Source organism: Thermothelomyces heterothallicus, assembly GCF_042370625.1.
Source record: "Thermothelomyces heterothallicus CBS 202.75 unplaced genomic scaffold P884_scaffold_3, whole genome shotgun sequence".
NCBI lineage: Eukaryota > Fungi > Ascomycota > Sordariomycetes > Sordariales > Chaetomiaceae > Thermothelomyces > Thermothelomyces heterothallicus.
Window position 1 is genome coordinate 776973 of NW_027192564.1, and position 22526 is coordinate 799498.

General features: G+C 57.8%; 7 protein-coding genes across 7 annotated transcripts; 2 read left to right on the forward strand and 5 right to left on the reverse strand.

Annotated features, from left to right (window-relative positions):
• Positions 1-208: 208 nt before the first annotated feature.
• On the reverse strand, positions 209-4180 carry P884DRAFT_297067 (uncharacterized protein; the record flags this gene model as incomplete). The annotated part of the gene is made up of 3 exons (XM_069444476.1): positions 209-720; positions 841-1529; positions 1608-4180. The coding sequence occupies 3 exons, from the start codon at positions 4178-4180 to the stop codon at positions 209-211; spliced, it is 3774 nt and encodes a 1257-aa protein (XP_069300570.1).
• A 1819-nt stretch (positions 4181-5999) lies between these two features.
• Positions 6000-7916, reverse strand: P884DRAFT_237128 (major facilitator superfamily domain-containing protein; the record flags this gene model as incomplete). The annotated part of the gene is made up of 3 exons (XM_069440021.1): positions 7632-7916; positions 6684-7580; positions 6000-6589 (listed from the first exon to the last, which is right to left on the reverse strand). Exons 1-3 carry the CDS (start codon positions 7831-7833, stop codon positions 6000-6002), a joined length of 1689 nt encoding a protein of 562 aa, XP_069300571.1. The 5' UTR covers positions 7834-7916.
• A 585-nt stretch (positions 7917-8501) lies between these two features.
• On the reverse strand, positions 8502-10567 carry P884DRAFT_255502 (histone deacetylase phd1-like protein). The gene has a single exon (XM_069440995.1). The coding sequence runs from the start codon at positions 10314-10316 to the stop codon at positions 8826-8828; it is 1491 nt and encodes a 496-aa protein (XP_069300572.1). The 5' UTR covers positions 10317-10567; the 3' UTR covers positions 8502-8825.
• An 850-nt stretch (positions 10568-11417) lies between these two features.
• Positions 11418-12896, forward strand: P884DRAFT_297070 (inhibitor of growth proteins N-terminal histone-binding-domain-containing protein; the record flags this gene model as incomplete). Its single annotated transcript, XM_069444477.1, has 1 exon — positions 11418-12896. The coding sequence occupies one exon, from the start codon at positions 11418-11420 to the stop codon at positions 12894-12896; it is 1479 nt and encodes a 492-aa protein (XP_069300573.1).
• A 426-nt stretch (positions 12897-13322) lies between these two features.
• Positions 13323-16225, reverse strand: P884DRAFT_289800 (UTP--glucose-1-phosphate uridylyltransferase-domain-containing protein). Its single transcript, XM_069444019.1, has 4 exons — positions 15752-16225; positions 15120-15215; positions 14980-15056; positions 13323-14926 (listed from the first exon to the last, which is right to left on the reverse strand). The coding sequence occupies exons 1-4, from the start codon at positions 15857-15859 to the stop codon at positions 13636-13638; spliced, it is 1572 nt and encodes a 523-aa protein (XP_069300574.1). The 5' UTR covers positions 15860-16225; the 3' UTR covers positions 13323-13635.
• A 2345-nt stretch (positions 16226-18570) lies between these two features.
• Positions 18571-19536, forward strand: P884DRAFT_255508 (uncharacterized protein). Its single transcript, XM_069440996.1, has 2 exons — positions 18571-19240; positions 19299-19536. The coding sequence occupies exons 1-2, from the start codon at positions 18713-18715 to the stop codon at positions 19434-19436; spliced, it is 666 nt and encodes a 221-aa protein (XP_069300575.1). The 5' UTR covers positions 18571-18712; the 3' UTR covers positions 19437-19536.
• P884DRAFT_327339 (uncharacterized protein) lies at positions 19537-20976 on the reverse strand. The gene is made up of 2 exons (XM_069445528.1): positions 19883-20976; positions 19537-19792 (listed from the first exon to the last, which is right to left on the reverse strand). The coding sequence occupies exons 1-2, from the start codon at positions 20594-20596 to the stop codon at positions 19583-19585; spliced, it is 924 nt and encodes a 307-aa protein (XP_069300576.1). The 5' UTR covers positions 20597-20976; the 3' UTR covers positions 19537-19582.
• Positions 20977-22526: the final 1550 nt, after the last annotated feature.

Here is a 22526-nt window from a genome sequence, read left to right on the forward strand (position 1 = left end):
CCACTATCTACCGAGAAACCTTGGGGAAAAAAAAAGGACATTCAAGCAAAGGCCCCTTGGACGGGACGAGAAAGAGACACCTCAAGAAATATGCGCATCATCACCCTCTCCTGCCTTCAGGCCTCCAGGCCGTTTGTTCCTTCTCTCTCTTCCTCCCCCCCCGTTTTCTCTCACGTACACAGCAAATAGCATGAGCTTGGTCGATCGATCAATGCCCATACTCCAGATGCGGCACAATCACCGGCCCGTATTTGGTCGTCGTCTGATACGGGCCATCTCCCTGCACCACAAAGTCGACGGCCAGGCTCAGCTTGCTCAATCCCGACTGGCTCCCGCTGGCGACGCTGGCCGCATACCCGGGCTTGAGCCCTCCTTGGACCCCCTGCGGACCCTGCAGCTGGCCGCCGGCGATGGCGTCGGGATCGTACGCCACGATGGCCACGTAGTTGCGCCGCGCTATCAGCTTCTTGTGCTCCCTCGCGGCGCCCGACGCGTCCGTGTGGAAGATCTCCATCATGTCCTCCTTGGTGTCCGACACCTCGTGCGTCGACCTGTGGCCATTCTGCGGCACGTACAGCAGCTTGTTGTTGTGCAGCATCTTGAGCATGTAGTTGGAGCAGGGCGCTGCGACCACGGGCGACGCAATGATCTGGTACATGGTCTTGTGATCCGACGGGTGCGACGGGTCGTGCACGAGACCGGCGCCCGCGCAGTTGACGTCTGGAATGGAGCAAATCGTTAGTGAATGGGAGGTTTGCGGCGACAAGGGGAAGGGAAGGTAACGGAAGGAAAGGGGGAAAGAAGGAAGGGGGGGGGGGAGGGTTGGGTGATAATGCGTACCGCCAGACAGGAAAGTCATCCGGATACCCTTCTGCTGGGCGATCCCCTGCAGGGTGCGGATGAGGTATGTGCGCTCCAGGTCTTTGGACTCGTGCGTCCAGAGATCCTTGAGCTCCTCGGCAATATCGATGTCGCCAAACTGATTGAGCACGTTGCCCATCAGGCCGGTCTTGCCAACCGCCTTCTTGACCTCCTTGAATCCCTGTTGCACCACCTCCTTTCCACCGACCACGCCCGCTACCGAGCTGGTCACCTTGCCGAGGATGTTGTACGTCGTGTTGACGGCCTTCTTGCCCGTCGCGAACGTGTTGGCCAGCGTCTCGACCGTCTCGAGTCGCGGGTACACGACAGGCACCGAGATCATCCAGATGCAATGCTGCACGCTGGGCGGCAGCGTGGCCACCCTGGGGAAGATGCCTTGATACGTCGGGCCGGCCATGACGCGAGTCATTGTGCGCTCTGACCGGCAGTCCGGCCCGACCACTACGACGGCCGGGCCGAGGTATTTGACAAAGTGCCAGCCCGAGCCCGTGATGGTGAACAGGTCCATGTCGGAGCTGACGTTCCGCAGGATCTCGACGGTTGTATGGTGCTGGAAGAGCAGGTACATGTCGATGGCGATGCGGCCGATGCCCTTAAAGATGGCCGAGGACTGCATGTAGTCCGGGTACGAGCCAAAGCCGTCGAAGCTGGAAGAGGGTCGATCAAGGTCAGTCGGGGGAACACACACCAACGATAGATATCCCAGGCAGGGCCAAGCAACTCACATGTCGTGGTCATCGATCTGGAGGATGTGCGGAATCTGCGCAAAGGCCTCGCGCATGTACGGCTGGTCAAAGTGGCTGGTGTAGTAGTGGAAGTAGGCGTGCGAGACCTCTTCCTGGTGCCTCGCGGTCCATGGCGCGTTCTTGCGGTTCTCCCTGCCCTGCATGGAGAGCCACTGCTTCAGCAAGGGCAACTCCCTCCACAGCCGGTCGCCGTAGATCTGGGCGCCGAGGCCGAGCTGGACGTGGAAGCCGCCGCACTCGACATTCTTCTGCAGGATGTCCTTCCACATGAAGCCGACGCCGCCGAGCTTGGCGCGCTCATTCTGGTTGGTCGAGGGGGAAAAGTCGTTGCCCGAGTGTGCAATCATGCGCCAGCCAGTCTCGTACCGGCCGGCGACCACGAACTCGTACCGCGTGCAGCCGAGATGCGACGTGACGGCGTACGTCCACCGCTCGGTGCCCTGCTCCGACATCTGGAGGTCCATCTCGTACTTGTAGAAAACCCACCGCTGGTGCTGGTAGATGCTCTGTGGGATCAACTGTCGGGGGTTAGGGGAGAGGTCCACGCTCAGGTGGACGTGGATGGTAGGAGGCTGGGGCGCGTCCGTGACGAGGAGGATGCTGCCGTACCAGATGCCCTTCTCGAGGTCCATGTTGACGTACCGCAGGTAGGGCCCAAAGTACACGCCGTTGGTCGGCATGACCTTGTACATTTCGACGCCTGCGCTGGGGGGAGGCCCGGTGAACCCGGTCATCGTCGGGGCGACGGATGCGGATACGCTCATGATGCTCTCGGCATACCCGGGATGACCTTGGGCCTGGAACATGGGCGAGGCAAGACCCGCCTTCCCGCCGCCCAGGAACGGGGATCCCAAGGGGTTTCCGTAGGTCGACGCCGTCGGCGACAGGGGGGCGATATCGTGGTTCAAAGGGGTGGGCCCGGTGGGAAACTCCCACTGCGTGGCCTGCGTCGCCAGGTGGATGTAATAATACTGGCCCGAGTTCTGGTCCAGGTGGGCGATCCAACCCTCGGGCAGGGGGGGCGGCGACTGGGCAGCGGCCAGGAGCGATGGAGTGTGTGTCAGCGCTGGCTGCCCATTCTGGCCAGGCGCAAGTTTATTATCCTGGGCCAATGCGGGATGTCCAGCGTTGTGCGCAGGGATTGTGGTAGCAGTGTTTCCGGCCGGGCTCTGCTTCTGGGGCGTCGGGGAGCTGACCGGATTAGGACTTGCCAGCGGGTTGGCATTCGAGGCGCTGGCGGTGGCCGCGGCAATGGGTGCGGCAGCTGTTGTTGTTGTTATTGCTGCTGCTGCTGTTGTGGTTGGCACGCTTGAACTGGGATGTGGTTGTGTCGGCCGCTGTTTCTCGTCGGGGTACTTGGAGCTCGCGTTGGGATTGACGCTGGTGTAAGCAGGCGGAGGAGTAGATGCCTGCATACGCTGAAAGTCCTGTTCCAGCACACTGACCTGCAGGGCGCTTCCGGCTGGCACCTGGGTGGTCGGGTTGGGGTTCTTGGGTAGGTTGAACGCCGGCGTCTGCTGCGGCGGCGGCGTGGGATTTGATACCACCTCGGCGCCCTGATAAACGGTCGGAGGCCCGAAGGGCTGTTGGCCCGGGGTCTCGGTGGGCGTCCACGGCCGCGGCTGCTGGGGCTGGGCAGCCGGGGCTTGGCTGCCGTACTGCGCCAGCCTCGATTGCGCGGCGGCGCTCGGAGTCTGGAGGCTGTTGAGTGTTGCCGTACCCGATATGCCCGCGGCGGCGTACCGCGCTTCGATCCCACCCCCGGGTATGGTTCCCGGCTCGACGACGGGGGTTTCGGGTGGTGGCGGCGACCCACGGCTGGCCCGGGTTGTCGAATTGGAGGCGGTTGAAGAGATGCGGTTGATAGGGGCTGCCTGGCTCGCCCCCCCGCCAGGCGGGGGGTAGTAGGGCTTTTGCTGGTATGCGTTGGAGATCTTGGGGGCAGGTGCGGCAGAGGCTGGGTTCCTTAGAGGCTTGGCAAAGAGGCCGCCGGTGTCCTCGTCATCGGTGCCGGGGCTGACAGGACTCTGCAAGGGCTTGGGAGCGGCTCCGCGCCGTTCGGCAAGCCCCGTCTTCTTCTCTCCGGTGCTCACCGTCGGCCGGGGATACGAGTCATTCTGCGCCGGCGAGCTCGGGCTCGAGGACGCGGGCGGGGGGCTGTAGACCCTGCCTCCCGGAGGCGAAGGCTTGGGCTCGTCATCGGGGTAGGGGATACGGCTGGCTTTGGGCTGTGGCTTGGATTGGGCCTTGCTGTCGTCGTCGGGATAGGGCAGCGGAGCAGCGGAGCTCGACGCGCCGAAAGGGAACGATGGCAGCGGTGGGAGAGATGCGATGCCCGGCTTGGACGCCGCAGAAGAAGCAGAGCCTGCGGCCGAGGAGGAGGACGAGGGCGGAGCAGGGTATTTAGGCCGAGCTGAGCCCTTATCGCCGGCCGGGCTCTGGGGCTTGAATATCCTCAGAGGCTCGACTGTCGGGCTGTCGCAGTCTTCAGTCGGCCGCGGACGACTCATAAAGAGCTCCTCGTCGGGCACGTCGCGCGATCGGGAAGCCATGGCGCCAGAGAGAGTGGATGGCCTGCGAAGTCGAGTATTGGAGGAGGCGCGGACGTGTCAGAGTCGCCCTAGCCGAGCTTTGCGATGGGTGTTGGTGATGCCGAGCGGCAGAATCCTCCCCTTGGAGACAACCCTGTCTGGAAAGCGGGAAGCGGGGGGGGGGAGGGGCAGTTGTGGAAGGGTCACCGAACTTAAGCAGCTGCTTGCCGGAATAGAACGGGAGAAGGAAAAAGGTGCAGGACGCTGCGAAATGCTGCAAAGGACTCTGGCTTCCAAGTCAAGCTTCACGGTCGGATCGACTTGAAGCTTGGAGTTCAAATTTCCAAACTGAAGTTGTCAGGCCGGGCAATATGCGGCCAGATGCGCAGGCCGCGTTGCGATCGGACAGGGGGGGAGGGGGGAGAAGGGTGGGAAGGGGGGTAGCGGGAACAAGAGCGAGGGGACCTAGTGTACCCACGGGCTGGGGGGAGCAAGGGTCGGCCGCGAGGAGAGGGGCGCCGAGAAGGTATGTACTGTAACTATGTCCGTATGTCCGTACATACACGCGACAGAATAGCGTGCGGAAGACCCTAGGTGGCGGAGGCCCTCGACTGCAGCCCCTCTGTGATTGGTCTCGCATCGTGGGCGCTTAAACGGGCTGCGAGGCCACAGAGCCAGTGAGCGAGCTCCCGGAAGCGCCAGACTTGGCGGTTCTGGGTATTGCATTAGCCCTGAACCGGCAAGCCCGGTCGTCCCATCTGGTTGGGTTGCCCGGCGGCCGCCAAGCGTAGTGTTTGCATCGACGCGCACACGAGGTTGTTCTGTGAGGCATTGCGCCAAGAAGGGTGATGGGGTCTGCTTGCTGAAGCAACCGTTGGAGGCGAGCGGCAGGAAACAGCGGGGCCCCACCGAGCTCACACGAAGCTTCCAAACATGGGAACATAGGATGCAGGCGCAGCAAGGTCAGCCATGTATGGACCCAGGTACCTGACGTATTGTACAGGTGTCATTCGTTGGAGTGAGAAGCGGGCCAAGCCGTTGCCGTCGGGCTTTTGCAGGCAGGTAGCCAGCCAGCCATGCGATTCGCCAAAACTCGACTCGAATTGAGTTTGAGACTTGTCCAATCGACGGTAATTGTGCTTCGCACGGCGCTATCTTCCGCAGAACGAGGGAAGGAAAGCGAGAGGATACGGTGATACGGTAGGAAACTTCAGATTAAACAGGGAAAGACGTTCTTCCCATAATGGAAGGAAAGATTAGGGGGACGGGTTAACATCGACCGTTGCCCACCCCCCAATATCACCGCTCATGAACGTGGCCAGGGAAGGCACGACGTAGCACCAGCTTTTCAACTTGACAATTGGAGCTCTTGGCCAATGAACCATGGCTTTAATTGTCGTGAGACGTGTGGCAAGGGAGAAGCGAACACTGCAAACTCCGTGTTTTTTTCTTCTCTCTCTGTCTCTCTCTCTTTCCTAAGAAAAGGTCAGGTAAGGAAACAAAACTGGTATCTCGACCTCGATTCTCGGGCCAGCGAGTGTGTACGCTTCATTTCGTAATTGACTACTTCATAGCCTATTAAGCCAAGAAAAGGGCCTGCCTGTTTTCAAAACAAAACAGAGTCCGTTTTTCCCCAATCAACCAAATGATCCAGAAAGCCCGAATCATAATGCCCGACAACTAAGCTCCTTGCTTGCAATACTTGTTTCGCTTTTGCTTGGCCGTCCCTCTCTTAAAGAGGTGAAGAAAAAAACACAACGGTTCCAACTCGAGAACTGATCCCATCCCGCACACATACCAAGCAATTCCACCTCGAACACAAAACAACCACATCGACCGATCAGTGAACTGTATCTGTACCAACCAACCCGGCAGTTAGAACCCTCTGCCGGGCGATCACCCGCGCCTTGGACCAGACAAAGCCCACCAGGGTCACGCCGACGGCCAGGCCGAGCAGGAGGAGGAGCACGTTGACGGGCACCGGGTCGCCGCCGAAGCGCCGCTCAAACAGCCAGTCCAGCGCCTCCTGCGCAAAGTTGAGCACGCCCGAGAGCGCGATGACGGTGCCGTAGACGGTGCCGAACGTCTCGAACCCAAACACCTTGGCGCTGTAGTCCGACACGGCCGTGTAGTAGAAGGGCCGGTACAGCACGAACAGGGTGACGTTGGCGTAGCCGGCCCAGGGGCTGCGCGGGATGACGCCCAGGACGCCGATGGCGGTGGCGAAGAAGACGAGCGCGGCGAGCACCGTCGGGGTCGACGAGTGGTCGAGCACGGCGCCGATGAAGGGGATGGCCAGGATGCCGCCCAGCGGCAGGGCGACGTCGAAGAAGTTGTTGAGCGCCACGGCGCCCTCGTGCGAGCCCAGGAGGGACTCGTACTGAGAGCGGACCGTGGCGACGAAGAAGTTGATTCGCGTCATCTGGATGACTGAGCCAGAAGGTTAGTAGTGGACCTTAGGAGTAGTGAACAAGAATGACCGCAGAAAAAAAAAAAAGAAAAACATGTATGTATGTATACGTACTAGTAAAGAGGCAGATCAGAATGAACCAGGGGGACTTGATCTGCTCCCAGGCCGTGTAGCCGTGCATGACGCCCCAGACGCCCGAAAGCTTGTTGATGTGCTCTTCGCGCTCCGTTTGCGCGTCCGCTTTGGAAGAACCGAGCACGTTTTGGATGCCTTCGACCACGTCCGCCCGGTGCCGGCGCTCTTCCTCCTGCAGGAGGGCGGTCTCCTCGTCCACCTGGTCGTATGGCGCCGGCTCCGCGACGGCATGGATGGGCGCTTCAATCTCCTCTACGAGCTCGCCTACCGTCTTGTACGATCGCGAAGGCATGAGGGTCATCTGCAGCAACGCAACGGCAGCCGGTACGAGGAGGTAGCCCAGGAAGAACCGCCGGTGGCCGAAGGCGCCATCTGTTTTCTCGTAGACGATGCGGTACACGAGGAACAGCGCGCTGGATGCGTCGAACGCCCCGGTTAGGAGGGAAAGGATGAAGCCCGAGCGGCGGGGGAAGGCGTTCGACAGCTGGAAGGAGGAGATGTAGGTGAAGGGACCGCCTAGAGCCAGGCAGAAGTAACCCAGGAGCAGGGCGTCGAACTCCAGCCGGTTCTCGAACGCCATCAGGAGCGCGCCCGTCGCGAGGGAGAGGCTCCCGAGGAGGCCGCAGACCCTAGGACCGAAATGGTCAAGGATCGCCCCGACAGGCAACGCAGCGACGTTGGTAGCCACGGCAGCGACGGTGAACATCAGGTTGAGGTGCATGTCGGCGCAAGTATCCACGGCATCAGGCGACCCGTTCTGGGCGGCGCAGATACGCCTGTACGCGCCCTCGGCCCTCAGCACGGGCTTGATTGCGGCATAGCCAAAGACGATGCCGGCTCCGAAGAAGCACGAGGCAACACCGGCAGTTACTTGGACTGAACACAGCGTCAATGGCTGGCTAGACAAGCCATCATGGGCCGACTTACGCAATCGCTTCCACTTGGGCACCTTGAAGGCCCCGACAGCGGCGAGCTGGTCAAAGGTTGTCGGGGGATCCCATCGCTGCGGGAGCGGGTTGAAGGTCAGTTTGCGCGCGCGAGTGGATGCATCCGAAGTCCTCCTCGACCGGGAACCGTTGGTAGGAACGGTGGTGAAGGTCTCAATGGACGAGACGCGTTGCAGTGACATGGTGGCGGTTTGTGTGCGGCTACGTAGCCGAGGAGGAGTCGGGGAGGAATCGAATCACCCACAAAGGCGTTCGGCCAGAAAGGTCGAGGATGCAAGCTATCGGTGGGCCGCTGTAGCCTGTGTCCCAACCTTCCAACTGACGGCAGGCCTCGGCATGCAGAGTGGGTTTGGCCGACAAGGGGCGATAACAAGATTGGAAAGTGGGAACTGGGAACAGGTCGAGGTCGGCCTGAAAGGGCATTCTAGTGTGAAATGGTTCCACTAACTACGTCCCCAAAGCTGTCGCTGTGAAGATGTGATTCGAACTAGGTATCGAGCAGCGGCTTGGGCAGCAGAGGATGGTTGAGGTCTCAACGGTCCGAAGGAAGCGATGATGGCTGGGTCGAGAGGATTATGACTGCGCCGCATGAGACGCGACTCTGCAATGCACGTGGCCGTCACCTCCGGGGGGGGGGGGGGTTCTCAAGCCTTTGGTCTCAGAGAATATCCCGTCACTTGACGAGACGTCTCTCATCTCTTCGGCCCCCCACCGTCTCTTCTATGCGGAGCACCTCCCAAAGCGTACTCAATTCTCCAATGTTGGTTGGTGGTTGATAAGCGGATGGCTCGTCGGATCTGAAAGGCCGAGCGCAAGTTGTTTCAAAACCGATGATGCAATTGGCATTCAGCTGACCTTCCCCCCGTGGCCCCGCTGCAAGATCGGTTGCTCCCGCATGCAGCAGCCCCACTCCACCGACTCGGGGCGGAGTCGATGCCCCGGAAGCCCGGAGGCCCCACCGGAACAGTGGGCCGCTTGTCGGGTGGTTAAAGACTAACGGTGCGGTCGCTAAAATCAGAGCGAATAGATGACCGCTTTCCCGGACATCTTGAAAATGGGTATCCTGTTTGCTCACCACTGCTTCGGGCGCCAATGGAGTCTGTCGGGCTCGAAAATACATCGACGCCGTGCCCAAGACCCTACTGTACAGTACATACGGCCGTCCCGTACTCTTTTAAAATTCCCCTTCTTGTCCTAACCCTTCCTCCTGAATCTTCCTCAACCCTCCGTCCTTCTCTTCACTTTCTTCCTTCAAGCGTGCTTCCACATCGTCCCTAATCGGCCCGAGATCAGGAGGGATAATGGTGCTCTGGACGCTGGGCGCGTGCGAAACGAAGCGGAGCTGCTCGTGTACGTGAGCGACAATCTCGCGCAGCCGCTTGTCCGAGTTGCGGTTATGGCGCGGCTCGTTCATGCTCTGCTCGAGTGTCGGGAACAGCGTGTCATGGATGAAATGCTCACGCCACGGCGCGTGCTCGGGAATGGTTTCGGGGATCCGCGTGTCGGCTCCGATGGCGATCGATGTCTCGTATGCCCAGGCACGCGCAACGTTGCGCGGCGTGTACCCGCCGCCGCCAAACATAATCATCGGTAGGCCGAGGCTCTTGCAGTACCGCACGCAGGCGCCGTGGCCCTGGACGCGGAGGTTGAAGCGACCGAGACGGTCGCCCGCCAGCGAGTCCGCGCCACATTGTAGCGCAATGGCGCTCGGCCGGTAGCGCTCGTTGATGGGACCAATGATGCTCTGGAAGAGGTTCTCGTACTGTTCGTCGGTGATGCCGTCTTGTAGGGGGACGTTGATGGCGTGGTGCGCTCCCGGGTTGTGCTCGCTCTTTGGCCCGTTGTCCTCGAGCGCACCGGTGCCGGGAAAGAAGGTCTCCGGGTGGTACTTGTGGAACGAGACGGTCATGACGCGGTCGGTCGAGTAAAAGGCCTCTTCGACGCCATCGCCGTGGTGCACATCAATGTCGATGTACAACACGCGTGGGTAGATGCGCAGCAGCTGTAATATGGCGAGCACAATGTCGTTGATATAGCAGAAGCCCGATGCCTCGTACTTCTTGGCGTGGTGTAGCCCGCCGCCCCAAGCGATGGCGATGTCGGACTGGTTGTTGGTGATCTTGCGCGCGGCGTCGAGTGAGCATCCCGCCGACATGGAGCAGTAGTTGTAGAGTCCATGGAAGAGCGGGCAGTCACTCCCGCCGAGGTTGTACTTGACCTCCTTGTCAGAGTTGTCTATATCCTGTGGCTGGTCTTCGGGGGTTGCTGTTGACAAGTAGTCGAGATAGTCGCTCGAGTGAAACGCATTGAGCTCCTCGTACGTGGCCTCCCGTGTCACGTAGTTGTCCATGGCAAAGGGCATTCCGTACGATGTGACAAGGCTCTTGGTTAGCGTCAGGCGCCACGGCTTCATGGGGTGCGTCTGTCCAAAGTGATGCTTCTCCATCTCGGGCGTGGCGTGGTACGAGACCCTGTACCCCTTGGGGCGGACAATGCCGTACTCCTGCGCCGCGAACTTCATCTTGTTGAAGAAGATGGCATTTTCGCGGTCGTCAGCCTTGCCGAGCGGGACGGCGTACTCTTCCACGATGGGGTCATCGGCCTCGATATTGTGAGGCAGATAGTTGGGCTTTGGGGGCCTATATTGGTAGGCCGAGACATCCATCGTCACACTTGGTGTTCGCTATATCAAGACCTAGGTACCTGGCCCGTGAGAGGAACACCACGGATCGGGGCCCGGTAAAGAGAAGGGCACTGCAATGCAATCTCTGGATTTGTTGAACTGAGGGGCCGATAACGGGTTTTTTTTTCGAAGAAAATAAATCTGAGCGTAGCTTAGTGGATGCAAAAGGCGAGAACGATGCTGATAGCGGTTATGGTACTGTCAAAAGCGCTTACGAATCATCCGGATTGTTGATGATGGAGCTTTTGTTGCAGTTGCATGGATTCGGATCTCGAATCGATCAAATCCGCAACACCCTCCATGTGGCGATCGACCCTTGAGCTTGGCATCCGCTAGGCCTGATTTGGCTAGCGTAGTCAATGCCCCTGCCGCTTCCCCTTTCCACAGAGGCCCAGTGGCATCAAGGTTTTCGGGCTTCTCATTGGGCAGGCTGACCGCCGAACTTCTTCCGCTGAGAGGCAACCACGGATTTTGGCCGACTGGCGCGACAAGAGAGAGCCCGTACTTGCTCGCTCTCCACATGGAAGAATCTGGCCTCGACTATCCGTATCCGTCTCCAGCTCGACTTTCATCAAATCCCCAGACCGCACATCCTCTGGAAGACAGGGGTGCGGGCTACCTGGCGTCTGAAATTATCCCTTTTGGTACTGCGCAAGGTGAGCCTGTGGAATTTTCCTCCGTGAATCACTCTTCCATAGGGAACTTCTGAGCAGAGCCGAGCCGCCCTGCGTCATCCCCAATTTGGCTTCGTTCCACCTGTTTCGCGTACCGCGTTTATGCTTGTTCAGTGCTTTCACAACCATTTATTGGTGTGTCTTTGAGCCTACAAGCCCTGGCGGTATTTCTCGTCTGCCACAGTTCAACTCGCTGCTGCACTTGCACTTCCCCAAGGTTGGGGGGGGGGGGGGGGCTCCTGGGCCCAGGCTCTCTGCAGCAGGTTCGCTGCGCCAGTGCTTCGTCCCCCTCAAGTCAGGTTGGCTTGCAGTGGGGGAGACCCGCGTCCCAAGCTTCAACTCTAGCCTCGTCAGAACGTGATTCCAAGCGGGCAGTGCACTACGTACGCCGTACGGCGGGTTAACAGCCATGCCTAGAGACGATTTATCTATCGACTTCGTCAGGAAGATGCCACCTGCCGAACCGCTCGACCCGGCACTGATCCTCGACGAGTTTATCAACAGGACCCAGAACCTGTCTGAGGAGCTGCGCTTCCTGCAAGAAGAGATCGCAGACAAGGATCGTCAATATGACAAGCTGGTGCGGGAGATTGAAGAACGGGATGGGCGCATCCAGAAGTGGATCAAGGCACACGGCAGCCACCATCCAAACCCAAAAGAGGAGGAATATCGGGCAACCATAAGGAAGAATTTTGAGCTAGCGGAGCAGTTGTCGAACGAGAAGATTGCTTTGACCCAGAAGTTGCAGCAGAACTTGGACAAGCATACTCGCCAGCTCGACATGCAGATCAAGATGCTCTACGACCGCGGCGAGCCCGGTTTTACCGACCCCGATGAACTCCCCTCTCTCCTGCGCCCTAGTGCTGCTAACGCGACGAACGGGACTGGCGGCCCCCGAGGCGCGAATGCGGCGAATGCTATTTCCTCAGCTCTCAACAACACACCGCAAGCCCGGGCGGCAAATGCACAGGTTCGCAGTGCTCAGACTCAGCAACAAGTTTCGGCTTCAGCGCCTGCCACTCCGGCAGCGAGCATGATCATGAACCGCCAGGCGAGAGAGAGCTCAGCCGGCCCGGCAACGAAGCGCGTGCCCCGGTCGAATAGCGGATTGGGCACCCTGCCCGCAACGTCGAGCGGGCTAGCCCGCCACTCTTCGCTCGGGCCAGGCACGCCTAAGGGGGCCCAGACGGCCGCGGGCGTTCAGCGCGCTGGTAGCGCTGGGCCGCGAGCCACATCCAAGGCCACACTCGCCGGCGGGGTGCGCAAGGCAGGCACACCTTCCAGTGCAGGCGGCCGCAAAAAGGGGACGCCGGCAGCTGGCGCTGGCGTCCAAAAATCCGGCTTGTCCCGCGTCAAGCGCGCCGCCAAGAACTCACCCTCCTCCGCCGCCGAAAGCGAGCTCTCTGACGCCGAATCGGCCAGCGACGACGAGAGCGATACGCGCACCGGCGGCCGCGGCACCCCAGCCGCGTCCCTCTCCCGCTCCGCCTCCAACCAAGCCGCCGCCTCGCTCCCGACAGGTGGCGCCGGCGCCGGCAATCGCGACTCGAGCCTCCACAACCGCACCCCCTCGGGCACCAGCAGCTACCCCAACGGCAACAACAGCAATGGGGCAGACCGAATCACCGCCCACCCGCGGAGCCCCCACCCGGGGCGCGGGATCAAGGAAGAAGACGTGGACATGATTGACGTGGAGGACGACGAGGCCGGCGACGACCGCAAGTACTGCTCGTGCCAGAACGTCAGCTTCGGCAACATGGTGGCCTGCGACAACGACCAGTGCCCCTACGAGTGGTTCCACTGGGGCTGCGTCGGGCTCAAGAGCGAGCCCAACGGGACGTGGTACTGCCCCGAGTGTAGTGAAAAGTTGAAGCGGAAAGGGAGTTAGCTAGCCCCGCAAGGGTTTTTGCCCTCGCTCCTTAGTGGTTATCTTTTTGCATCGGTGTAGGTTGGGACAGGCATCACAGTGGTCATACAAGGCGTTTTCAATTTAGGTGTTGAGGAAGGACCGGGTGGTTATTACGAGCGCATGTCGCATTCGCCGTCAACGGCAACGGCAGCGACGAGTCCGAAATTGACTTGATCGTTTCCTTGTGCAGGACTTAGCGATCGGAACTTGCGTGACGATTTTGGCAACGAGTAGGCCATGGCCAGCTTGAGATGCAGGCTCGGTCGCCGTCGAGATTGTTGTGTGTGAGTCCCAACTTTCTGCCCTCGCCTGGTCTATCACTACTCTCCGATGAGAGCTGGAACCTTAACTCAGCTACGCAGATCAAGGGCGTAACAAATACAAGAGTCGCTACCGACACATGCGCAGCGCAAGGACGATTCAAATCAACCTTGATAGTCACGGCTACCACAAAATGTCTATAAGTGCTAAATGGTAGGCTAAAGTTCGTCCACTGTTTACTCTGCCAGGGGCAAAGTGCCGAGCAGACAAGGCCATACCACGTCATATTAACCACCACCGAGGGTGTTTTGTTTTGTTTTCACCCTCCAAATCCATATGCAAAGGTCGCCATATTATGATATGTATCAGGCCCAAGAACGCAGAAGAAAGAGTAAGCCCGCCTCACCGACATGCCGATGACACATAGAAACACCGCTGCTCCCGAGGAGAGCACCGCTTAGTGCTCGAGCAGGCGCAAGCTACCCTGGACGACGACGTTTTCCAGGATGGAGCCAGGCGGGATGTCGATCGTCTGGCCCTCAGTCGCGACGATGATGACGGTGCCCTTGAGGGTGACGCCGCGGCCGAGGTTAACGGCACCCGTGATGGTGAGATGGTCGAGCTCGATGATCTTGGGAATACTGGGGATGCGCTTCTGGAAGTCGGACACCTTCTTAAAGTCGCTGCCGAGCTTGATGAGCGGGGCGTCTCCGAAGCGGTTGGCGCTCATCTGCAACTGGCCGTGCTTAACAGTGTACAGGTCCGACTTGACGAGCATCAGGTCTGAGCAGGTCTTGACGGGCAGGAAACGGCGGCGCGGCACGTTGACGCCGTGGGCGTTCCTGAAGTGCTTGATGGCGGCGCCCACGGCCGTCTCGAGCTGCAGAATGCTGATGTCCGACTCGCCCTTCTTGTCACCGGGGATGGTCTTGCCGTTGGGGATGATCTCCATCTCGAGTTCGTTGTTCTCCACCACGCGCTTGATAGCATGGAGGTTCATCCAAATGTTGTTGGTGTTGAAGTACTTGAACTTCTTGATCGACTTGAACTCATTGACGTGCTCCTTGGGGACCTGAGCGATTTCGAGCAGACGCACACTGCCTTCATAGTCGATAATGGTACCGCCCTTGACGTCGGCTTTGGTCTTGTTTGTCAGTTCCATGATGTACTCCGCCCCGCTCTCTACCATGTGCTGGAGGATACGCAGGTCGACGACGGCGCCAAGGTTGTCGGCGTTGGAAAGGAAGATGATCTCGATGCCGCGCTCAAGCAGCTTATCCAGGGTGCCCGAGTTGTACAGGGACTCGAAGACGTCGCCGTGTCCCGGCGGGTACCAGTCGTGAAGGGGGGAGTCGAAAGACTTGGGCACTGGGAGGAGGGAATCCTTGTAGATTCTGGGATAGCGGGACTGGTTGAAGGTGAGGATGTCCACCCCGTGGCCCTCGTACTTCTTGATGATAGCGGCGGTATCCTCGTCCGTGTTGAACGAGTTCATCAGGACGATGGGGACATTGGCGCCATATGTGCGGTTGAGGTACTCGACTTGGCGGACCGACATGTCGAGGAAGGACATGCCATCGCGAACTTCGATGACCGACTTAGGGCCGACGCAACCCATAGAGGTACCCAGACCGCCGTTGAGCTTCAGCACTGCCAGCTTGTTGAGGAATTGGACGGCTTCCGAGTTGGGAAGATCGTCGTAGTCGACAACCTGGCCTTCGGCAGGAGGCGCAATGCGATCCCATGAACTGCGGCAGCCCTTGTCAGCCCTCGCCTGGTTTCCACCACAAAAAGCACTTACACCTCGTTGCCCTTGGCCTTGTCGTTCAGGTACCGGCGGAAAAGCGTGAAGAAGTTGTCCATCTCGGTCTCAAACAACTGTATCACCCGTTAGATGCCAATCTTGTTCGTCCCTTGCTCAATCAACAAACCGCCACTTGCCTTCTTCTGCTCCGGGTCCTTCACAGTCTCGGCCAGGTTCGTAAGCGCATTGCGCATTTGGGCGGCCGCGATGTTGGTCGAGGTGTTCTCGAAGGCCTGTCGAGAATCAGCCAGTTAGTCTGACGTCATTTTTTTCCAAATGCTGGGCAAGAGAGGAAAAATAGAACAAAAAAAATCGAAAACTAATCGACAACAATATCCGGGACCGTCACTTGCGGCTTGTCTTCTCGCTTTTCCTCATCCTTGGCTTTGGAAAAAGGGTCCGCACAAACGCGCATGCCGTATGGCAGAGTCCAGGAGTATGTTTAGGAGCTCGGGGGTTTGATGAAGACTCCCATGTCGGCCCGTAACTCGGCCAAAGCACCTTCTTGCTCCCCCGTAAAAAGGGGCTTGGCTAGTGGCGCTCTGGTGTCGGAGCCAAGGTAGGGCGCTGGCATTGAGTATGCAACGCGTAACCTTCCACCGCCAGTCTGTGTCACTGACGCAGCTGCAAGGGCTCGGGTCCCCCGTCACGGCTCCTCAACTGCTTAGCCGCCCAAACAGCGGTTGGTATGGGCAACGGGTTCCCGCACGCTGCCCACGAATGACTGCTCAAGAATGGACGTTGGAAATAGAACACGGAAAGAACTTACCATGTGAGATCTTGTCTTGCCATGATGCCTCTTGGCGAACTCGGTATCGTCGTTGCTGCCCGGCTTAAGGTGCGTGGGAAGGGCGCTCTTGACTCCTTGTGCCGCCATGTTTGATGTTTGCTCTATACACTGGGCTGTCTGTCGCGAGGGTGCAAGTTGGAGAGGGTGTTGAAACGGAGGTCGGGCCTAATCAGATCACGAAGACGCAGCTCGAGAACCGTTGGGCTTTGGAGTTTGGCGTCAGATCAAGGTGTGAAGGCAGGTTTTTGAAGGGAAGGTGCTGTTTTGAAAGGATAAATTAGCGGATTGACGTAATTGAGGTCTGCTGCGCAACCTTGGGTCGAAGTGGGATCGACTGGATCAACCCCTCCTGGCAGCGGTGGAAATGGGGATGGAGCGGTGATTTGGCAGAGCTTCAAGGTGCGGGGCCGGGCTGTTTCGTTTGGCGGGGATCTAAACCCAAGTCTGGCGTACTCACATTACCTGTCAAGAAAGAGGTGGTGGAATTGGTGTGTGTGTGTGCGGTTTAGAGAGACGAGAAGGAAAAAGCAGATGGTCGGATTGACACGAAAAGAAGGGAAGGACGACGAAGGTGACGGAAAAGCGGTCGGGTCGCCCAAGCGGTGCGCACCACCCTGGGTACTCCGTACTAACTAGTGTAGACCTTCTGATGCTATTATCGATCGGCTAGAGCTCCCCCCCCACCCCTGTCAGTCGTGTGAGTGGGGCAGGTAGTTATTTCGGTTGCCCCTTGTTTAAAATCAAGATCAAACAGTGCTGAGCACCTTGGTTGGTACAATTGTGGCACAAATCCATTGCGGCAACTTGAGGGCTTTGGACGGCTACCCGACGTCGAGCTCCCCGTTCCGGTACGAGGTCATTACTATCTGCGATCGAGCACCGATTGTATGCACAAGGGGGCAGTTGCGACTCGACAGAGAACGATAACCGGACGGAAGATAACCAGTGATTACCACCAGGTGACTGATTTTCGCGGCAGATTGCAGTAGGGTCAAGTAATCGCTCAACAATAATGTCTCGCGGCTCGTGGTGAACATGCATTTTCACTTCCGGCCCCTTTTACGAACGACAGGCCGTTCCTCATCATTGCCGAGCCTTCTCCAAGTTGCGCAGGCCCAATGTCCCCCCTGTCGTACCTTATTATCCCTAATGTGAAGCATGTCCACTCATACACTACCGAGTAGAGGTATCCCTTAGTTACATGCCTAGGTACCTAGGTACACACCGACTTGGGCACCTAAGGTTGATGCGTAGGAACCTGATGTGCCTTAACGTTACTTCCGTATATCTTACTGTGTAGTGTAGGTGCGTATTCTGCATACTACCGCGCTAACAGCCCGCAGCGAGCTATTAATGCAGTCTCAGCCCAACGGGAACTAAAAACTGCTTAGCAGCCGGTGGCGGCTTCCCGCCCATCATTCAAGATCCACCAGTCATCAACGGGGAAATGGGGAGTTGGTTCGCTTCAATAAAAAACGGTAAAGGTTGGTCATTCGCCGCACTCCACCCCCTGGGGGGTTTCAATTAATGGGCAACACCTGTTGCAAGCGGTTTCCCCTTTTTGACAAGAAAGTGACCGAATTGATACTAAACTCCAGTAGCCAACCGATCCAGGCATGCGCAGTAACTATGAATTTTAACCGGCCAAGGCTCCTGCAAAGCGGAAAGAATCGCGTCAAGCTGCACGCGACATAATTAATCCGTACACTACACCACATGCTCGGAAGGCTTGCGGCCACTTTCGTGGAATCATCGCAACCGAGCTCTTTTCCTCTGGGCGAGCTCCACCCCACTTGACGGAAGCAGTCCATCCAGACAAGTCCACGGAGGGGGCCGATTGAGGGTTCCAGGCCGGCAGCACCGCCTCTGTGATGGGTCCGCAGATGGATGCTTTTTGCCGTCCATGTCCAGCCGCGACACCGCACCGCCAGCACCACCGGGTCAAATGAGCGGGCCCACGTGGTGACGGAAACTGGGATGTTTCGTTCCTCATGCGCGTTATACGGAGTAGTGTAGAGACTGTGGTTTCGAGACAACTCCCGGTTGCCCTCTGATGCGAGGCTATGCCGGCACTAGGCCCCTTCTGGGGGCACATCAAACCCTGAGCCGCATTCCGCGCCGTCAAACCATCGCCAAGTAACTCGGACCGCGTACACGTGGACATAGGCACATAACATACGTTCACCCCATCTCGTGTGGACGCAGTACACGAGCCATGGGAAGTGAATGTCCGAGGGCAAGCTTGGCATTGCGGTCCACAAAGTCATCGTTTCAGCTGCCCCAGCCAAATAAGGCGAGCAATAACTAGTAAGTGGCAGGATAAAAAGGAACAGGCATACGTAACAATACACTAGCATTGCCTCGCACTGCACGCAGTACACTACATAGTAGTTACTGCGCTAGACTACGCATTATTAGCATTTTCGATTCAACAATGGAGTTGAATCACGGGTCGCATCCCCGTGAGCCCCAGGATCATTTCGCGAGCCCCGCCGGTCCTCGGGTTGCCAACGAACAAGGATTTCGGCCCCACACCGACCGAGAACCATCCAACTGCCGCCTACGCAGGAATCCGTACATAAGGTACTGTACTATGTATGTACGGATGTATGTACGGATGTATTGTACATCCGTACTCCGTTCTCGCAGCAGTTATGCTGTAAGTTACCGTACCAGGGATACCGCCCAACTGTCTGGAAAACTCGGCCGTTACCGGGAGTCGGATAACTAACTACATAACTAGTTAGTTACATACTGCCAAGTCATGCTTGCATCGAGCGGCAGTTGTCAAACGCATGTCTCAACTTTGATTGAACCCTGCACCTGAATCACGCTTCGGACGGTTATCGAAAGGCAAAACAATAATTAATACCTAACGCTACGGAGTAAAAACCCTGAGCTTCCAAGGCGGAGTCCGCTTGCGGCTACACGCAACAACAGATGGGCAGCACAACACAAGACCTGCCCTACTGGCAGGTGAACGTTCCCGAACACTTGAGAACTGCCGAGTGCCCCGACTTCCTCCGCAACATCTCGGACAAGGACCGCGGCATCATCAGCACGCCAGACAGCGAATATCAACGTGACTCGTGGGCCGTGGTGCAACAGAAGGTGGCACAGAACCGGCTGGAGCTGTTCCAGAGAGTCCCGTCGGACCTCCGCCGATACCTGGCCTATACTTGGAAGCTCAGGCAGGACTACGGCAGCGTCATGAACTTTATCCTCTCCGAGAGGCTCAGGTGGACGCTGCCTATCACACCGAGAGGTCGGCCCTTTGAGTTCGACGACGACGTAAAGGTGCTGAGGAATGACTGGCCGTACGGCATCGACGAGCGGATCGTGCACCTCGTCGTGTGGACCAAGTTTGCGCTCGAGGAAGACCCGGAAACGGGCGACCTGACGGACGCGGCGCGCGCCGAGATCGACGCCTACGTTCGCAAGAAATTCTCCAGGATGCGTCCGGATCATGTCGGTTGCGCTAACACCCCGTAGCCGTCTCGTGATGCTGACACCAACCACACGACAGGTCATCTGGTTCAAGAACTGGGCCTCCCTCAAGTCCGTAAAGTCGGTGGAGCATTTCCACGTAATGCTGTTTGACCCAGATATGGAGTTTGTCAACGAGATCACGAACGGCAACGTCCCTCTGTGCGACAGGGAATAACTCATATGTTTCCTGTCATGTTCCCTTGCCGACCCACGTCACGAGTTACTTGGAAACCCCCCCCTCCCCCCGCCGCCGGGGACTGAGAGGTTTAGACGGCATGATAAGAGTGTTTTTTGTTCTGTTCTTCTCCTTACCCAATTGGTTCAGGATGTGCCTGCCTTTTTCTCCTTTAAACTAGACTCCCGCGTAGCTCTCACCTCGACAATGGGGCAATCCGCCATGGGGACTGCGGTGGGCTTTTCCATCCGGATGCAGACCTGCCAGCCATCCTCGTGCCAGCCTGAACTCAGGACGGTCTCTGCTAGATGAGCACCCAGGGCTTCGAGGGTCTCAAAAGACGAGTTTTCCATGGCCTAATTCGCTAGTGTCAGCAGACATTCACTTGTAACAACGCAATGTTGCTTGTTTGGGGGAATAATGCTTGCTACCATGGGTGAACTCACCGCGACAATGTCTCGCTCAATATCGGTGTACACATCCTCCGCCCTCGTAAACCTCTCAACCGTAGCGGTCGAGATAACGAACTGCTTTGCCAGCCTCTCATTCGCGTTCACGCCGACCAGCGTCGGCACCTTGAGCCTGCTGACCTCCAAAGCCATCGCCCGGCCCTCCACCGCGCCCGCCGAGTCGAACACGGCGCTCGCCGTCAGGCTCACCCCATCTCCCAGGAGCGACGCCTTGGGCAACGTCACAGTGACCGACAGCAACCGCACCTTGCTCAGGTCGAGAAACCCCTCACCCTTGGGCCCCTCCTGTCCCGTCCGAGCGGTGCGCCCGCCGTCGAGCAGCAGCAGCTCCGACCCCGTCAGATCGAGCCACACGCGTCCCAGCACGTCCCGCAGGCTCCGCTCCTCCTCCTCCTCCTCCTCCCACGCTCCCCCCTCAAACAGCTCGATGCTCCGGAGGACCGCCTTGCTCAGCGTGCCGTAGTGCACCGTGTCGGCGCCGAGGCGGTCGCTCGCGGCGGCGGCCGTGAATGCCTCGCGGAACGCCACCTCGGCCGAGACCAGGCAGGGCTGGGCCCGGCGGGGGCGGCCCCAGGCGTCGCGGCCGGCGCGGCGGAGCGTCGTCGCCAGGTTGCGGACGCGCACGGCCGCGGGGGGGTCCGGGGCCAGGGCGCGCAGGCGGGGTTGAGTCAGGAGGGGGGCCGATGCCATTTTGTCCTTTTTTTTTTCTCTCTCTCTCTCTCTCTCTCTCTCTCCCTTTCTTCAGTCAATTCTTTCCTTGCCCCTCCGTTAACAAAGTTTTCCCGTGACGTCCTTTTTGGATATCTCGAAGAAAGATGATGGCTACTGGGTTGGGGAAAGCAACTTAGAAAAAGAGGAGTTGTGAGAGTCGGAGCGGGCGGTTGCAGAACTAAACGGTTGGGTGTGAGATCGGGATGCTGTGACGCAAGAAATCAATAATTGGGCAAAGACCGAGATGAGCAAGGTCGGCGCTGTCGACGATACAGGCCTAAAATTTACAGGAAAAAAAAAGGCGGGGGAGTTGAGACGTTGAATTCAATTTGGAAACGTGAAAACTCCACGAAAGTCAGTTGCTTCTTTTACAAATATAGCTTTTTTGCTGTCTTATAACGGCATGCGTAGTTTGAACAATGACTTCGTGATCCATGTGTAAGACATAAAGACGCAAGCTAGAGGGTTAGGGTTTTGATGCAATTCTGGCTGGTTCAAGACGCGACGATCTGAACAGCTCTTTCTTGATTTTGCAATGTGAAAACCAAGAATCGTCAGAGATCAGCTCAATTTCACGATTTCTATAATCTCTATCTTGATTGAGAAGAATAAAAAATAAATTAAATTAAAAAGAGCGGTTCCAAGCACGCGCGAGAGACATTGCCTCTGACCAGAGCCGATGCACTTGGCAAGCGTGCACATCCGCGGGTGCTGCCGGTACGGTTTCCCTCAGAGGTGTACGATATGAAATAAAACAGCCAAGTATATATGTGCTTCTCACATATTGAGAAGCTTCTTCATGTCAACAGTCCAACAGAGGCAAGTGCTTGCTGATGGCAATGGAGGATTTGAAGTATCCCAAAACGGAACTTGCCGACAACCCAATTGTTTCCAATGGCTTTTGCTCGACGGCAGACGCCAGGAGTCTGGAACATCGAAATGGTTCAGCTCAGGTCCAACTTCAGCAGTGTATGGCGGGAAAGACGGAGACCGGCTTGTTGATATAGCCCTGCCCGTTCGGCATGCCGCTCGCTGGTTGAACTTTAGTACTCCGGCTATCTGGCACAGCCCAGGTAGCTTTTCGGAAATTGTTCTCGCTATTTATTTTTTCCCCTTCGTTTTTCATTAGTATCTCGATCAAGTCTGGACTCAGTCGCACAAACCCCCCTTCTCCTCAAAACAAAAAAAAAAAAAAAAAAAACGCAGCAGCAGCAGCTGACAAGAGCTGAGACTTTGGGAATTCTCCCGTACTCCGAAGCGGAGTGAGCCAGACCTACGGCCGGCACTTTCATAAGTGTACACAAGTATACATGGAAGTCGCCTTTTTTCCCTCCCTCTCTCTCTCTCTCTCTCTGCCGGCGTGTATAAAGTACCTCCTCCGTGGGTCGGCTAATCTCTTCCCGTGCTTGCCTTGCCTTGCGAAAGACCCTCTTCCTAAGCCCGAACCAACAGGACGGAATGATAGTAGCACCATGCAGCGGTCTCGGGACGCTACGTGGTATTAAAGCGAAGGCCCGGCAGCGATGGTTGTTAGATAACAAACCTTCGGTCGAGTAGTTAGGCATCGACTTATCTTCCGTGCCTCTCAAGAACGCATTGCCCTCGGAATTATCAAGATACTCTCCCAAAAGCTGTAAACATGCTTGAAGTCAGCGGGTGGCTCAAATTGCTTGGCAGTACACAAACTACAAACAGTGTACTTGTGAGTAAAAGTCAACAGCTGCACAACTCGGGAACGCCTCATGCTGATCCCGACCTTCGGCAGCGTCTACGAGTGGAGCGCTTCTCCGGCCGGGCCACTCTTCCCTTTCGTGCCTTCCGCACTTGTGTTGAACGCAGAGGAGACAGGAGCGATGGACTCCACCAGCAACCCCCAACTCCCAAGTACCTGCATTGATTGGTCCCCCCC

Bases quoted from the DNA above. Each gene is read 5' to 3' on its own strand.
- P884DRAFT_327339 (XM_069445528.1), bottom strand. From the start codon at position 20,596: ATGGCATCGGCCCCCCTCCTGACTCAACCCCGCCTGCGCGCCCTGGCC. The intron at 19,793-19,882 runs GTGAGTTCACCC...CTAGCGAATTAG, and splicing joins TTGAGCGAGACATTGTCGCG to GCCATGGAAAACTCGTCTTT.
- P884DRAFT_255508 (XM_069440996.1), top strand. From the start codon at position 18,713: ATGGGCAGCACAACACAAGACCTGCCCTACTGGCAGGTGAACGTTCCC. The intron at 19,241-19,298 runs GTCGGTTGCGCT...ACCACACGACAG, and splicing joins CCAGGATGCGTCCGGATCAT to GTCATCTGGTTCAAGAACTG.
- P884DRAFT_255502 (XM_069440995.1), bottom strand. From the start codon at position 10,316: ATGGATGTCTCGGCCTACCAATATAGGCCCCCAAAGCCCAACTATCTG.
- P884DRAFT_289800 (XM_069444019.1), bottom strand. From the start codon at position 15,859: ATGGCGGCACAAGGAGTCAAGAGCGCCCTTCCCACGCACCTTAAGCCG. The intron at 15,057-15,119 runs GCAAGTGGCGGT...CGGGTGATACAG, and splicing joins AGGACCCGGAGCAGAAGAAG to TTGTTTGAGACCGAGATGGA. The intron at 14,927-14,979 runs GTAAGTGCTTTT...GGGCTGCCGCAG, and splicing joins AAGGCCAAGGGCAACGAGGT to TTCATGGGATCGCATTGCGC.